General features: G+C 38.6%; 1 protein-coding gene across 1 annotated transcript; it reads left to right on the forward strand.

Moving 5' to 3' along the window:
• The first annotated feature begins 496 nt into the window (after positions 1-496).
• Positions 497-15184, forward strand: LOC111346802 (uncharacterized). Its single transcript, XM_088748950.1, has 11 exons — positions 497-2153; positions 5392-7034; positions 7456-7504; positions 8005-8191; positions 8661-9007; positions 9572-9798; positions 10184-10491; positions 10649-10954; positions 11475-11628; positions 12102-12405; positions 12867-15184. Exons 1-11 carry the CDS (start codon positions 512-514, stop codon positions 12884-12886), a joined length of 5187 nt encoding a protein of 1728 aa, XP_088605076.1. The 5' UTR covers positions 497-511; the 3' UTR covers positions 12887-15184.
• Positions 15185-16376: the final 1192 nt, after the last annotated feature.

The following is a 16376-nucleotide window of genomic DNA, read 5'->3' on the forward strand; positions in this document are numbered from 1 at the left end:
AGATAGGATGGGTGGGTATATCTGCTGAAGATGGACTGTATTGCCCTTTGCAGATCAGACATTTAGATTAAGATCACTTTTCTGCATGACATTGTATTGCTATTGTAAGGAGAAATTCTGTGTTTGTCACTTATGGGAGGTAAAGGGTTAAGCCACGCACAATTCTGCGGTAACACTGTTCTTTAAGTTTTGTCAGGTGGGGTTTTGATTATCTGATGGTCATAAATTTTAAGGAACATTGCTTTGAGAACAACTTGAATAGAATGGAGAAGACTATCGCTGATGAATTTAAAACCGAAAATCGTGATTTTAAATGCATCTTAATGTGTTGTTTTAAAATACCATCAAGATAAATAAAAAAATAGATCTGATATAAAAGGAGGGGCGGTAATAGGAATTAGTGACGAATTACTTCCTGGCTGCGTGATAGCATTGCGTGACTTTTCTTTGAGTAAACTTACGCCCTTTTGTTATAATGATCAGCGGTATCCTGATGTAGCGCAAATCAAACATGGCGACAGTCGAAACTGCAACGTTACAACAATTCTTCGAAGACATATCTCTAATGTTTACCCCAGAAGAGACGCAAAATGTTGTGCAATCTTTGAAAAAGATCTATGGGGGGAAATTTAATTCGTTGAACAAGCAAGATCTGTTGAAATGTTTACAACTTCTTGCAAAGCAAGAATATGTATCAAACAACAAGCTGAAACTCGTAGAGGACTTCATTGCTCCGAAATCCAACCAAGAAGGGCGCATTAGGGAGGCACTGAAAAGTTTCAAGGCCTCTCGTCTGGTGAAATCTGACTCAGAAAAGGAATTAAAAGGACGGAACGATGAAATTAAGCATATTAACAAAAAACTGGAATCAAAAGATACTGCAGTTGTGAACTTGTTTGGGTCGTCCGGGGTAGGAAAAACAGAACTTGCTAAAGAAGTTTGTTCAAAATGGCCAGGGATTTCTCGTATTTTTGATCTGAGGGAGGGAAAGGATATGAAAGCGATCTATTACAACATGCTTCATTCCCTTGACTTAGCTGTTCCAGCCGGTCGTGTAGAACGATTGCAAGAGTATGTCGTAGCAAAGGTTCAAAAGAAAGTGAAAGAGCTGAAAGATGAGGAACATGCTGTTCTTTTCATGCTGGATAATGTGGACCAGTTTACCGCAGGGAAAAAAGAAGAGGGGGAAAAGTTAAAAGAAGCGCTCTTAAGCTTTTTAGAAGAGCTTTTAAAAAGTGAAGAAAAAAGATCTCCTTTAAAACTGCTTCTTACTTCACGGACTAAGGTAGGAGAGCCTAAAAAGGTGGATGATTTTGAGGTTAAGTCCCTTGAGACATCTTTTTCAGAGAAAATCCTCATCACTGAGGGAATGAAGGATGTCAAACCCCACCAGAAGGATAATTTAATCAGAATTTGCAAAGGATTTCCTCTTATTCTCAAAGGACTGGCTGCTATTTTGAGACAGGAGCGGACATCTGTTGACGATCTCATTGCAAGAGTTACTGCCTCCTCAAAGCAACCTGAAGGAGAGGGGGTGGCAAGAGAAAGCCTACTCACTTTTGAACAAGAAGGAGTGGACATGGGTCAGCTGTCTGTGATTCGAGAAATGTTTGATACACTTCCAACGGAGAGTTTAAAGGTATCTGCAGTGGTGATTTCCTTGTTTTGTGGACCTTTCTCTTTGAAAACAGCAGCCAAGGTTCTTGGTTTTGATGAGGTGGAAGCCATTGCTCTGTTAGAGGGACTTGTAGCCAGTCAAATAACTTTTGTGGTCGATGAAGAAGCAAAAGAGAGGAAGTATGACATTCACCGTCTCTTACAGAAGTATGCTGACAGCATCAAGAATCATGAAAACTTTGCTGCATCCCACCTGGAGGGAAAAGAACGCTTCTATGAACTCTTCATGTCAAGAATGAAGAAAATCGCACAACTCATAGAGCCAGATTATGTCAGAGCATTCCATTTGTTTGAAAGTGACAAAGCTAATTATGAGTTCACTGTTGACATCTCCTTGCAACCGGAATATTTCAATGTTCCAGCTGAATTCCATGAAAATGCCTTGATTGCATCTCTCTTCATTGCAATGCTGCACGAGAAACTAATCCCAGTCTTTAGTTCTTGGGCTGCGAAATGGCACAATGATGGAAAATCAGGTGAGGTAATTGAATTTGATGTTTAAATTTTTTTTCCTGTCGGAGATATTAATTATCTTGGGCTGTTTACGCCTATGAAAAATAGACAATCATGAAAGTAAATGTGAATGGTGCTGGATATTTACAGAGCCATCAAGCGGCAAGGAAAATATCAATCTCTTTCCTGGACGCCAAGATTAACTTTTGTTTTAACTCCAAGATCTGATTGTGAATTCTCCCCTCTCGCTGCTACATATTTCCTTGTAAATTAGTTATAGCAACTCAGTGTTAGATCAACATAACAGCTTTAACCTGATAAGTTTGAGTATTCTCATTACCTGTTTGCTGGGAAATATAAGGATATTATAGGGAGAAGTTACATGTTAATCACTTCTGGAATTAAAGCGTTAGGCATATCCATACACCTATGAAAAATAGATGCTCTGACAAAGGGCTAATGCTCGAAACATAAGCTTTTTAACTCTGTACGGTGGCCAATTTGCAATTTCAACTTAGTTGATATTTAACAATTATTCCATGAGCGCACATTGGATATGAGATGATAGATAGCCAATGAGGGGTGTAGCGCCGAGTTGGCTATAATCATCTCATATCCAACGTGCGCGAGTGGAATAATTGTTTTATTAAAAAAAAATGCCCCCGAGATATTAGACAAATCTTCTCGCCTTTATTTTGTAAGAAGAAACCCGATGTTACAATGTAAAGATATTAGATTATGGTATATTGGCTCGTATACCATAATGGCTAAGCCAATAAAAAGTCTTGAATTGCATTATCCAATGATCCAGTTTTTAATAATTTAACCAAATTACCTTGTTACCTCCACCGACACAGCACCAGTTTCTTTAGAAACTTACCCCCTTTTTTCATGTCCATATAGGGGACAGAGCTGAGTAATGTGCACGCATGCGCTAGATTTTGCCGCGGAAACACGGATTTTGAGTTGCTCGCATGAATGATTTCCTAATTTCTGTTGCTTTGAGGTGTCGTTTTCCTTGCCGCTTTTCTTTTACAGAACAACCTCCAAAAACTTGGTACACCCCCTGAAAAGTTTCAAAAATTAATTTTCTCTTTAAAACCTCTGGAATAGGGAAATGCCTTTGATGAAAAGAGAGTTTCTCGGTTTTTAAAAGTCAGCCCTTATTTTTTTTCCACTAATTTTGCTAAATTTTAGACTGTGGACACTTGAGCCCGCATTGTTGACGGCAACCTGCTGACATGGCATTTCATTTTTCAGCTCTGTCCATACAGGGTGGATAACTAGCAGACCAAAACATTACTTAATCTTTTTTAACCCTTTCATCCTCGAATTCGCATTAAGTAATTCTCCTTCCTGACAACCATAAATAAATAAATAAATAATTTAGCAATGGACATTCCACTGGGTGGCTCTTATTGTCCACTGTTTCCAGATCAAATTAAATTTGGAATGTTGATTTTTGCGGAGGGAGGAAAACCGGAGGACCTGGAGAAAAATCCTCGGAGCATGGACGAGAACCAATGTACAACAAACTCAACCCACATGTGATGCCGGGTCCGGGAATCGAACTCGGGCCACAGTGGACCATACTATTCTTATGATGTTTGTAGGGGAATTTGCTTTTGTGTTATATAATCCCCTGTTTCATATTTTCTTTTTTCTCATCACCTGTCTGCTTGACATTGTATTAGTGTTGAAGGGAGAAATTCTGTCTTGGTCTTTCAAATTGTAACTGAAAGGATTATTACTTGAAAATTTAAATTCTTCATCAGTACGCAATGCATATTGATCTTTAACAACTTGGAAAGTTTCTCCATTTCCTCAAATGTGATTGGTACATTAGCTGTTCAATTTTTCACTTATTATTCCGTAGAGTTGAAATTCAGACAGTGTAGTTGGGCAGTTGGCTGTAATCTAACAGTTACTGAAGCAGCCAAACATACTAAGTCCACTGTGCTAAATTCCCTGATCACAGAATTGATTATGTACAATAACCATATCGGTGATCACTTCCTACAAAACTGGGAAGTTTCTAAATAATGTCCCTAAGCGACATATTTTTCACATTGTCAATTTTGACTTATTTGTGCAGTTTTTTGTTTTTCTGTGGAAATTGTAATGGTTGTGATAAATTTGTAACAGGACTTTGTGTTGTCTGATTCTGTCTAGAATCATACTGATGATTAAAAAAATCAGACTCCCATTGCAAGGTTGTCTAATTTTGTTAATCACTAAGCATGATTACAGACCAAATTGGACTCCACTCTGTCCTATTACTATTACATATTCGTTTTTACCAATTTCTATACCCCTGGGTTTTTACCAATTTCTATACCCCTGGGTTTTTACCAATTTCTCTACCCCTGGGTTTTTACCAATTTCTATACCCCTGGGTTTTTACCAATTTCTATACCCCTGGGTTTTTACCAATTTCTATACCCCTGGGTTTTTACCAATTTCTATACCCTTGGGTTTTTACCAATTTCTATACCCCTGGGTTTTTCCCAATTTCTATACCCCTGGGTTTTTACCAATTTCTATACCCCTGGGTTTTACCAATTTCTATACCCCTGGGTTTTTACCAATTTCTATACCCCTGGGTTTTTACCAATTTCTATACCCCTGGGTTTTTACCAATTTCTATACCCCTGTTTCACACTTTCTGCTGCTCTTAAAGTTCTGCCGCATGGATAGGTGGTGGGGCTAACTCATGGTTTTCCTCTGGATTGGCATCAATGTTGTTGTTAAAAAAATTGATGCTGGTTTAGTGTGGTCCTTACTCCTATTCACAATGATAACGATGATAAGTGTACAGACCATGCTACACCACTGTGAATTTTTTAATTGGCCTGGGCCCGGTCCACTGGATAAATCTCTGTCCAATGGGTAGGCAGTGCATTTTGCTAACACTAATCCGCCAAATAGTGATTTATCTGTTGGATAGCATTATCTGCTCTGTAAACAACTGGATCTTGTTCATTTAGACTGGAGGGAGGGATCAGATATGGGATTGGATAGAGGAAAAAATACACTTGCAAAACAAAACATAACCAGTTAAGTAAACCTAAAAAAAGAGCATAAAAACAACACAGCCAAGCAATTGAGTAACAAAACTTAACCAACAAATTAAAGAATACATCAGGCAAGTCCAAGTAGGTGTCTTATATCAATTTATTTACACTGACTGTGTGTAATGATTATTAACTGTTATGTGTGTTATTTGATTTGTCATTTTTTCGGTTTATCATTTTTGCATAGGTTCCCTAGCTCGAGCACAGTTGAAGTCCTGGGAGGCCAGGCAAGTTGCAGATGTTGTTGGAACTGACAAAGCATTTAAAGTATTGAAGGAAGCTTTATTTTCAATGGAGAGAGTTGAAGACAAATCTAGTGACTCTTTTAAGCTCACCAAAGGCCTTTACTTGCACACTGAAGGAGAAATTCTTTATAGAAACAGAGACTATAAAAAAGCACTTGCAAGTTTGGAATTGTCTTTGACTCTCTCTGAGCCTCTACTAAAGGAACATACTGATCTTGCAAGGTGCTACAATGCTATCGGAAACTGCCATCTCAGTCTGAAACAGCCCATAAAAGCGCTTGAGTTCTTTGAAAAAGCCTACAACATGCAAGAGAAATTAGCAGACTCTAATAACCACTTTGACATGCCAATGTACAAGCATCAGATTGGAGCGGCGTATGATCATGATGGCCTGAAAGATTATGAAAAGGCGGTTGAATGTTACAAAGATGCACTGAGACTGCTGGAAGATCTCAATCTCCTAGGTTGTTTGGATGAAGCACACTTCTGTAGAAATCTTGCAAATGCGCTTATGTTTCAAAAGAAATATTCAGAAGCAGTCAAACCTGCGGAGAGGGCTCTCAAAATAAGGATGGATCTTCTAAAAAATCATCCTCTGACAGTGCGTAGTATTTTTCAGCGAGCAGTTCTTGAAGTTAATCTTGAACACCCAGAAGAGGCGTTGAAGCTGTTCCTTGAAGCATGGAAGATGGAAAAGTCACTCGGAGCAGGAAACCACAGTGAAGTGTGGCGAAAGATTATTGAAGGTGTTAACGCTATGAGTTATCGCCTGAAAGACAAACGAGGATGGGAAAGATTTAGGAAAGATGCCTTCAGGTTTTGTCAGCGATTCTGGGGAGAACAGAAAGTATCTGCATTGTTCACCTTCAATGAGTATAACAAAGAAATCATTGATGCGCTAAAGGAGTATGCTATTGATAAGAAAGACAAACATGCGGTGGGTAAGGATCAACTTTGGTTCTACGAGGGAATGTTCAGTGCAAACGAGAAAGAGTTTCAAGAGAAGTTTGATTTGGAAACTGATAATGATGCTCTCATTGATCTGCTGAATGGACGAGAGAGGCTCTTGAATGAGGTAATAGGACTTTGTTCTGAACTTCACGAACGTGAGAAGCTTGCAAAACACCAAAAGGACAAGGTGGCTTTGTACAAAATGTGTCTGGTCAAAAAAGGTTTCCGTGGTAATGAGGGTGATGGGTCAGATAAAACTTCACTAAAATCGAAAGTGGAACAACTCTACAAAGAGACAGGGCAAGAGGGAATGATAATAGAATTCCGTGAGACATTGTTGGCTGTTTGGCAAAGGCAGTGGGATGAAGGAAAAACCAAAGAAATGACCAAGATAATCGGCGTTGAAAAGGAGAAGACAATCGATGGAATTCTCCAGTTGAGCAAAGAGCTTAGAAAAGTAAATTTATACAAACAGTATGGACAAGAAGCGTTGATTTTTTATGATGAATTATGGGAAGTGGAGCATGCTACAATGAAGAATCCTGAAATGAAGAGGTTCCTTCTTAAAGTAAAGAAATTGGCGTCGTCCATCGGTGACTACAGGAGTGAAAAAATTTATGAAGATGCATTACAGGTAGGACTTAAGTCATGTATCAAATAACCTTACAAGTCAACACTACAGGATCTCTTATACGATTTTCTCATTGACAGAGAAGAAGAAGCCGTTTGCTTAGGCTGGTTTTTATTCTCTTTGCAGGCACCATTTACTATCTTTTATAGTTTGTTTTGTTTTTGCCTTTAATTTGTCTCGGTTCTGTTTTGGTTTCTGGAGCAATTCCACGTGGGAGAACTAGTTAGTAGTCAAATTTACCTTTAAGACACCAATTTTTTCAGCATATATTCTTGACATAAATATAAGCAAATGTGATATTTTGAGTGACTTACAATTTTTGATTGGATGACTTGTAGAGGCAATTGAGAAGACTAATACTTCGAATAACTCAACTGAGTCGGATGTTGTCCCTTCTTCCTGAGTTTATGTGCTTTGTTTCCAGGCGCTGAATGAAACTGACAGACCTCCAGGAGCCATATTGCGACCAAGAGGTAACACAATGATTCCGATATCTGAATGCTTTCGAATTCTTAACCCATGAATGACATCTGTTTTCAGTATTGTACCCTCAAGTTGTGTTATAAATACCTGGACTGTTGTAGTATTATGAGATTCTGAAACAGCATCTTGGTTATATTTACTAAGCTTTATATCGAATTTTTAGCACTGTGGGTGTTATCACTACGTTTGGAAATTGATAACTGTATTACCTTGTGTCATAAGTTCTTTAGAATTCTGATCCAAGTCTTGTTGAAAATCTTTCCTGATTCCCTTCAAACAAACAAACAAAAAAAAGAATCAAGAAATCAAAAATGGAGAACAACATGAATATTTAAAATTAAAAGACTTGGAGGTTCTTACTTTGCTCTCCAGAAATCTCGCCTTTTTTTTTTTTGTCAAAGATGTATTTCCATTGGTTCCAGCTTGACGTGAAACTGTATTCATAGCATTGTCCCTCTGTTTCTACCTTTTTCTCTTTGTTTTCCTTCAGCTGCGAGTTCCACCTCCAAATCAAACAAAGAAGAGAAGGATGGCGACGGGGATAGAGAGGAAATTGACATAGAACACGAAATGGAAGAGATCGAAATTGGTTTAGATGAAGAAAGTGAGGTTGGAGCAGAGGATACAGAACCCACTGCTGAAGGTGTTCACACTGAATGCAGAAGCATCATTTTCAAGTAAAGCTATAGTACATTTGTTATTTTAATAGACATTCGTATATAATAAAACAGTGGATAGCATTGAAAGCGCGTTCTGATTGGCTACTCAAACTCCGGATATCCTTTACTATTCACCTCCGAGCAGCAGGGGTCAATTATTTGCATGGGTGTGCTTTGGTGTAGTCCTTTCCCACTATACTCAGCCCTTGGGAGGTATACTTTATTGCTAGTAAAAAACTGAATGAGCAAGTGAGATGTTTGTAGCTTTCATCATTGTAACTTTAATACATGCCTTGCAGTGCATGTAGGACCTTTTCATTTCAGTAAACGCTGTTTTCTGTTACCGTAAGATCAGCTATTCATCAATATTCTTGTTTTAATATCCGTACAACCAGAACACTGGAGCAATATCATGTACTGCTTTTTGTTATACAACCAGGATACAAGGTTGCAATTCACTAGATATTTTTTTTCTTGCATTTCACAGAGACATTGTAACAGTACGAGGTGGCTACTGGGACGTGAGGACGGCTGCATCTCACTTGGTATTTCCACCTGGTTTTGTTGCCGTGGACACTGTGCTGACTCTGTTTCGATGGAAATCCTCTCTGTGTTCTCCTCCTCTTCATCCAAATGAGGCCATAGTCAGCAATGTTCTTGAATTATCGGCAGACACTCCTGAAAGTCTTCGATTCAATAAAGAAGTCACTCTTGGTATTTCGCACAGTGCGCTGGACCTTAAAGGATATGAAGTGGTGGTTAAGACCTTGATAAACAGAGAGAGAAATGAGTGGGAGGATGTTGAACAAACAGTTGATTATAAATCTTTGTCAGGTAAGCACTCGAAGTTATGGTGAATTAACCATGGTAACTCAAATCCAAGCAAAATATAACAAAATATAAGAAATGATTCAAAAGTCAACTGAATTTATCAAAGTTTGTCGATTTTTTTTATTGTACGTTTGTAATTTCTGTTATTTGCTATCTGCTGTTTCAGAATGTTTGACATGTACGCCAGTACACACTGTGTACACGTGCTTATAACTGTTTCAAAGGGAACTTCACACTGCAATTTTATGTCTTGGTAGGGAACGAACTGATTGTAAAACACAAACAACCAACAAGCAAACGAAAGATTATACACCTTGAGTCCCTCAGGAAGATTCTTAAATGTTTGGCTATTATGAGGAGATATCTGCATGTAAACTGTAAAATCGCTCAGGGCTAACAATTCAAAATATTCCTTGAACCTATTAGATCTTGTGGTTGTTGGTTCCCCAAGCAGGCTCTTGTGGTAAAAGGTGGCTGTTTATGAAAGTATAAGAGAGGTATCCCTCAGTGTAAGGAGTACTCACGATATGTTAATTGGTGACTCATCTTTTTTTTTTTTTTTTGCAGATCTTCAGAAAGTTTATCGCGATGATTTTCCTGACTACTTTCTTCCTGTTGCTGAGACGAAGATCACCCAGTGTTCCACATTCGCAGTGGTTTGCCGTCTCAAGTCCCACATTTTTACCATAACCTCACAACCGTCTATCATCTCTTTTCCTGACTTTCCCTTGGTCAAGATTCATATTCCTCCAAATTCAGTCCTGTCCACTGAAGAATTCCGTGTCACTGTCAGAGTAAGTGCTCTTATATAAGCAAGAGCAAATTTGACATTCATATTCCTCCGAATTCAGTCCTGTCCACTGAAGAATTCCGTGTCACTGTCAGAGTAAGTGCTCTTATATAAGCAAGAGCAAATTTGACATTCATATTCCTCCAAATTCAGTCCTGTCCACTGAAGAAATCCGTGTCACTGTCAGAGTAAGTGCTCTTATATAAGCAAGAGCAAATTTGACGCTGTATGTTCATTGGCTCAATACATTCATCATGTGACAGATCTTTTTAACAGTAACGGAGTAGAAACTATGGTTACTCAGTAACTCAGTAGAAACTATGGTTACAGTTGTATTAAATAACTGGAATGTCATTAGTTATTAATTGTTTAGTTCATACAACCCTCAGGTACAAGAATATCGTTGCCAGGAAATGAAAAGTGAGGAAATGCTGGCTGGCCCTATTATAAGAATGTCTTGCAATAAGGAAATTAAATTTCAAGAGGCTGTTACCGTCCAACTGCCGTTATCCTTGAGCGACACTGAGCAGGACGCTGAATCATTGGGTATTTCTGATTTGTCGTTAGTCCGTGCTCGAGTCTTGTTTCAACCGTCTGATGGTACACAGCGCGAATGGACCGAAATCACAGATCTTCTCGATTCTCCCCCATGGCTAGATGGGTTTGTTATCAAATTTAATGTGAAGCACTTCTCAGGGTACGTTAATGTATCTCTGTAATTTTTTCTTTCCACATCTGCCTCATTCTAGGTTGTACCTTTTCACATTTTTCGTTCATTAGCATTTTTGTGGAGAACCTGTTTGATAGTTGATGTTGTTCAGTAAATGTTTGTCTTCCCTATTTTTTCTCCATAGATTTTGGAGTTGGCTCGCATCACCAATGATCCTAATAGCTCGTGCATGGAATACGGAAAGTGTAAGACATTCGGCCATTTTCACGGCTGCTGTTCCAGTAAATACCAAAATTAACTCCGAAGTAGATCTTCTTTTGTACTGCAGCCCAAATGACAAGAAAAGAGAACACAAAAATGAGACGAAGTCGTGGTTAGTAGAGGGAAGTGTATGGTACGGCATGTGCACAAATGATCTGGCTTACGTGTTCCTCTCCGGTGATGCAGCACAAGTAGTCAAAGAGGAGCGACTAAAGGACTTTTTTCTCAGGTAAGATAAAAAGAAACTTGCTTGGTGTCTGTTCAGTGCTTGCATAAAAAGAAAGAGTAATGAATGCATTTTTCTGTGACCAATCTCCGCCTTGCATGGTCGTGTTTGTTTTTATGAATGAGTCGTCTCCATTCGCGAGCCCTCATCCTAAGGCAGAAATTTCTTTTCCATTTGTTTCATTTCCCAGTACTTATATTCTTTCATTATCCGCCACTCAAGTAAATATTGCTTTTCTCACGCGCTGACAAAGGAGACAAAGTTCGGGTTGGGTACACACTTTGCAGTTATCTTTACAGATTCACATTTAAAGGCATTATCCAAGTTCCGATGATTGTCGAGAAATATGAAAATAAAAGATAAAAAAACCTGCTTATCTATTAGTATCAGTGAAAGTGGGGGATATTTGCCTCGCAGCTTTACGACTTAGCTTTCATTCAATGAAAAACTGATAGAGACAATAAAGCGAAAATCGTCGACAATTTCCCTTAATCCCTGCTTTTGAATGTTACAATTTTCACAGGTTTGATCGAGAAGCTTATTTCCTTAGACCTCTGCCGATAAGAGTTGTAAAAAGAGGCTATCTAACAATAGAGTTCTACAAAAGCAAAGATCGGAGTGATGAAAACAAGATAGGTATACTGGATCTGAAACTACCTCCTGCGCTGGACCTTGAGGTGAATATCTTCAGTTAGCGTAGTACAGAATCATTTGTTGGTAATGGCTGTCCCTATGAACTTTCCTTGCCGCTCCCTGCAAAGATGAAAATGTACATCACATACATTTCTTTACAAATTGTTTAAAAAAATTTTGCATACAGATCAGTGCCACTTGAATGTTTTGATACTAAAGGTGATCAGAGGCATTAGGGCTGGTTCTTTTTAATTTTTTTTTTTTCAACTTAAAAGGAAGGTGAGTATTGATCTGCTTGTTGCAATTCAATGAAAAAAATTGGCGCTCGCCGAACTCATTTTTGACTTTGAGGCACACAATTCTAAAATTAGGAAGTGTGGTGTTCCTGTGGTAACCTACTAAGTAAGAAAAATGATAAGAACATGCTAAGAAATAATTGGATATTCTGTTCACACGATTCTCTGGGGAACAAATGGTGCTATCATCCAGTTAAAATTTGGAATGTTTTAACTTTCAGGAAACTCCTGTGGGGTTTTTTGGCGTTTCCATAGATGATAGAACACTTCACGAAGCTCCTTTGGCCGCAGTCCTGGCAGCATGTAAAGAAGTTTTAGAGGATATAGGGCGATGGGATATTTATGACAGTCATGTAGGAAGCTACCCCGATGAATTCAAGAAAAAATGTAGTTTCTACGGAGCTCTTGCAAAATTACCCGTAGAGCATCAACAACAGTGCTTTGATGCGATTGTTAGATTTCTGAGAGAGAAAAGACAATCTGGCTTCGAAGGCTTTGAACACATCGAAAAACATCTTACTCGTGGTAAGTTGGAAAAGCAATTTACTCACTTCAAATGCATTTAAACCATAAGTAGTTTTTTTAGTGAGCCCCTCCTTTCCCTTCTTGCTACCAGAGCTTGCGCAATTAGCAAGAAGGAGATAGCGAAGCAGCGGATGTTTCCGACAGTATACTCAGACACATGTGCAGAAAAAAAAAACGGCAAACAGTTTGTACACCCAATTTATCAGTGCATTTGTCGCTCAATACTTCTCTGCTAGCTCTAAACTCGTGTACGTAGGTAGCTTTTGACCACACTGATGCACTAAAAGGCCTTTTAGTTTTTAACATCCGAAGAGAGAACATCTCGAAACAGAACTGTAATGTTAATGTAATCGATCTTAAATCTATTCAACCTATGGACCTTATTATTATTACTACTGCTCCGCAAGTCGAGCACTGTTTTAGCTTAGCTATATACATATATACATTTTTGCTTTCCTTAGCCGCAAAAGATGTTAAATAACCTTCCAATGAAAGCGTACTTCTCGAGGTAGCTGAGAAGCTAGGGGCCACGTCGTTCTGGATGAAAATTGCTGATAAATTAACGGTCACACAATATGTAATCGATGCCATACGAAGAGAAGAAGATGAAAGCGAGGTTGCTGCAGAGCAGCACTCAGAAAATGGTACGAGAAAAGTGCATCCTGAGTTACGAAAGGAGAGTTATTAGAGAGATTTAACACCACGTTTACGTGAAACGGGAACGGTAAGAGTGAGCACGTGAGCACGGTTTTTCCCGCCATCTTCTCACGTTTGCAGGTTGCGCTTTGCCATTTCTACTTGAAAGAACCCTATTTCGCGTTTGCCGTGTACGTCAGATTTTCTCCCCTTTTTCTCACATAGAGTTCTACTCATAGAGTTCTAATTGCCGGGAAAAGGGCACCAAAACTATTCCTTTTAAGGTGGCTAGTACCAGTTTCCTCGCGCGGGGAACAAGTCACTCTTGCGTGACGCGCGAGAGAAACGTGCGAATGAAGCGCGAGATCAGAAGATGAAAATTCAAAACAAAGATGGCGGCGCGTGGACTTTTTTTCTACTTTTGTGAGTTTACCTAAGAGCGTGTATTTGATGTGTTGAGTGGCCACTGTGAATGCAGGAGATAGAAACTAAGATAAAGAAGACGATGTTTGGCGAAGTAAATGTTGCTTCACTTAACATCTAATAGAAGTATTCAACCGATCTGAAATCTTGCGACGGAGAAAAATGAAGAACTCAAGTGACGGATAATCTACCTGAAGAGGAAAAAGTGTTAAAAACTTCAAGGAAAATAATATGATGTAGCCAGAAGTCGTGTGTAGGATTTTTAAGATGAGCCAGAGAGGCTGTCTTTGACATCTGTTTAATGATTTTCTTAGCAGTAAACGCGAATTTACGTCTGTAAACATCAGATCGTAGGCGCTCGCGCGAGCACACGCAATTTGTCAGCGGTTGCTAAAACAGATCATGAGCAAATGTCGATCTTATAGAATCCAGATTTTTAAATGCGCGAGAACGCGCGTGGAAATTTCTAAACTCACGAAAGCTATTGCATGAAAACAAGTCCGGTGACCCCTTCTTTTTATTGTTCCAATATGATAATAACGTCCAAAGGAATCATCAGAGAAAAAACTAGAAAATTCTACGGAAGGAAATTTGCGATGTGTGAAAACTGCCTTTTTTCTAGATTTTCTGAAATTCCGCTCCGTATAATTTTTTTAAAAATCTTTGTGCATTTTCCTTTTCAAGTGCCAAAAGTAATCACTGAAAAAATCACGGAGTCACCGGGTTAGTTTTCGAATTATTTAAGCCACAAGCTAAAAGATGCGTCTGAATAAGACTATGAAAGCGTTGCCATGGAAACTGCTTGTGACGAAAAGACACCTGTTTTTGGATAACCAATTATTATATAATTCAACCCCGTAAAAGTGTTCAACTGGCCTCGGTCAGTCTTTCTGTTGTATTCTTTCAAAGTTACAAACCATCAAAAAGATGAAAACCGGTACGAGCCACCTTAAGTCATACAAGGGCGCCTTGAAATCCACACCATGACGTGAACTTACGCAAAGCGAAAGCAGTAAGGTTCACGCTAATTTACGTGAAAGGGAAAGTTGACGTTTGCCATTTCACGTAAACGCGGTGCTAAATTTCTCTCATGTTTTGCCTAACGAGCTTGGGTCATAGTAATGTAAGCTAGCACATAATCAGAGAGCTTACTTTTGTTTCTTAGACCAATATTCCACCACAAAAGAAAAAATGAGTTTCCTAGCGTAAACAATGATAATAATGGTAATTAAAAGAACTCGGTCAAACTAACGTGCAATCTTCTCACAACAAAATAAAGAGTAAAATATTTGCACAACCATTTGCGCCATTTGGCGTGTCAGCTGCGCCGGCTAGAATACATTACGTACCTTTCATTTGAAATAAAAACACTTCAACGCACTAGTTACAAAAAAAAACAAAAAAAAACGTATAATTCATGAATGCGGAATAAATTCTCGTTCGTACAACTTATACTAACGTTGCAATAAATATTGTGTCTGCAAGAGCATAGCCTTTTCTTTTCATTCCTTACTGTTAGCCTTTGTTGTCAATACAAGTTCATGTTTTCGGTTTTGAATCTGTCATTTAAATTATTTATGTTATTGTGTAGACGAGAATGTACATAGGAATACCGGCTTTATTTTTAAAGGAAAAAATTCAATGAACTTGTGCAAATATTATTTATATAACGTTTTTATATAGGAGAAAGAGAAGAGTAAAGACAATTTTTACAAGGAAATCTGTATTTTGTATATTTTTGTCAGTTTTCTTTAATGGTTATACTATTTGAAACACCGGGCGAGCGTTTCATGAGGACGGGATATCAAGGCCCACAATACGTTGGTTATTTCTTTAGTTCTTGGCACGAACTACTCGTAGTACTTCAACTTCTAGACAGTATGAATTTGCAAGCAAAACATAGAGATAGCATTACCCACAAATTCAGGCGCCTGCTTATTCCGCTATACCATGCAGAATGAATATCTCTCTATGGATAGGTACTTCTAGTTCAGGAAAGTTTGTGAACTACTAAGAACGCTCGTAATATAAAATTCGAAAGTGGGTCAATCACTGGCTGACATGAAAAATGCACTTTCTCATTTCTCTGAAGTGGGTGACAAGCCAAACAGATGACGTAGCGCGCTATTGTTCCTACTTTTGTTCTGGGTGATCGCACATTTGCCAAAATTTAGCAAGAAACATGTGATGTTAGGTCAATTTTCTTTGTAAAAGGGTTACGTAACGGACAGAAAATAATACTAATAAAAGAACACCGAGGAAAAGAAAAGCAGAACAAACGCCCGAGAAAAACGACCCGTTGAAAACGACGGAAGGGAGGACTCCCCAACAACGACCTTCATCTTCGCGAAAAAAAAAACGTTTTCCATACAATAATGTACTCTACTGTCACAGTGGTGATTTAATTTTTTGTGGCCGGTCAAATAGAACGAACGTAGGGACGGAATAGACGAAAAAATCTATTGACAGTAACTGACATGGATACGAACATAATTATTCCAAGGAAAGGAACGAAGATCACCCCTATTGTATACCTTTCACCGTGATCATTTGCTTCGTTGTACATAATAGCTCACGGAATGTTTCGCCTGAAAAAGAAACAACTTCATATCCTCTTTCCAGCAAATAAAGCCAAAAGTTAAACAGAATTGCACCGCACCAATTTTCGTCAAATTTTTGGCTCTGTAGATGAGCAAAGGAAGCAAATGATAGCTTAGAAATAGGTATTGTTAAACACGATCTACACGATTCAAGTTGTTCAAACGCGATGACTCAGCTGGATCAAGTTATGGTGCATCTGTCATCAGCTGCCACAAATTGCATGAATTTAGGGTAAAACAAAGACTATTGAGGCTTCTGAAACACGAAGAATAATGACTAGGATATTTTATACTTGAAAAGAGACGTGTTTA

Source organism: Stylophora pistillata, chromosome 2 (genome assembly GCF_964205215.1).
Source record: "Stylophora pistillata chromosome 2, jaStyPist1.2, whole genome shotgun sequence".
In the NCBI taxonomy this organism is placed as follows: Eukaryota; Metazoa; Cnidaria; class Anthozoa; order Scleractinia; family Pocilloporidae; genus Stylophora; species Stylophora pistillata.

What these genes read in the sequence shown, in the direction of transcription:
- LOC111346802 (XM_088748950.1), top strand. Translation starts at nt 512, where the DNA reads ATGGCGACAGTCGAAACTGCAACGTTACAACAATTCTTCGAAGACATA. An exon ending in TGCAGAAGCATCATTTTCAA is followed by an intron (nt 8,192 to 8,660) that starts GTAAAGCTATAG and finishes TGCATTTCACAG; the next exon opens with AGACATTGTAACAGTACGAG. An exon ending in CTCCTGCGCTGGACCTTGAG is followed by an intron (nt 11,629 to 12,101) that starts GTGAATATCTTC and finishes TTTAACTTTCAG; the next exon opens with GAAACTCCTGTGGGGTTTTT.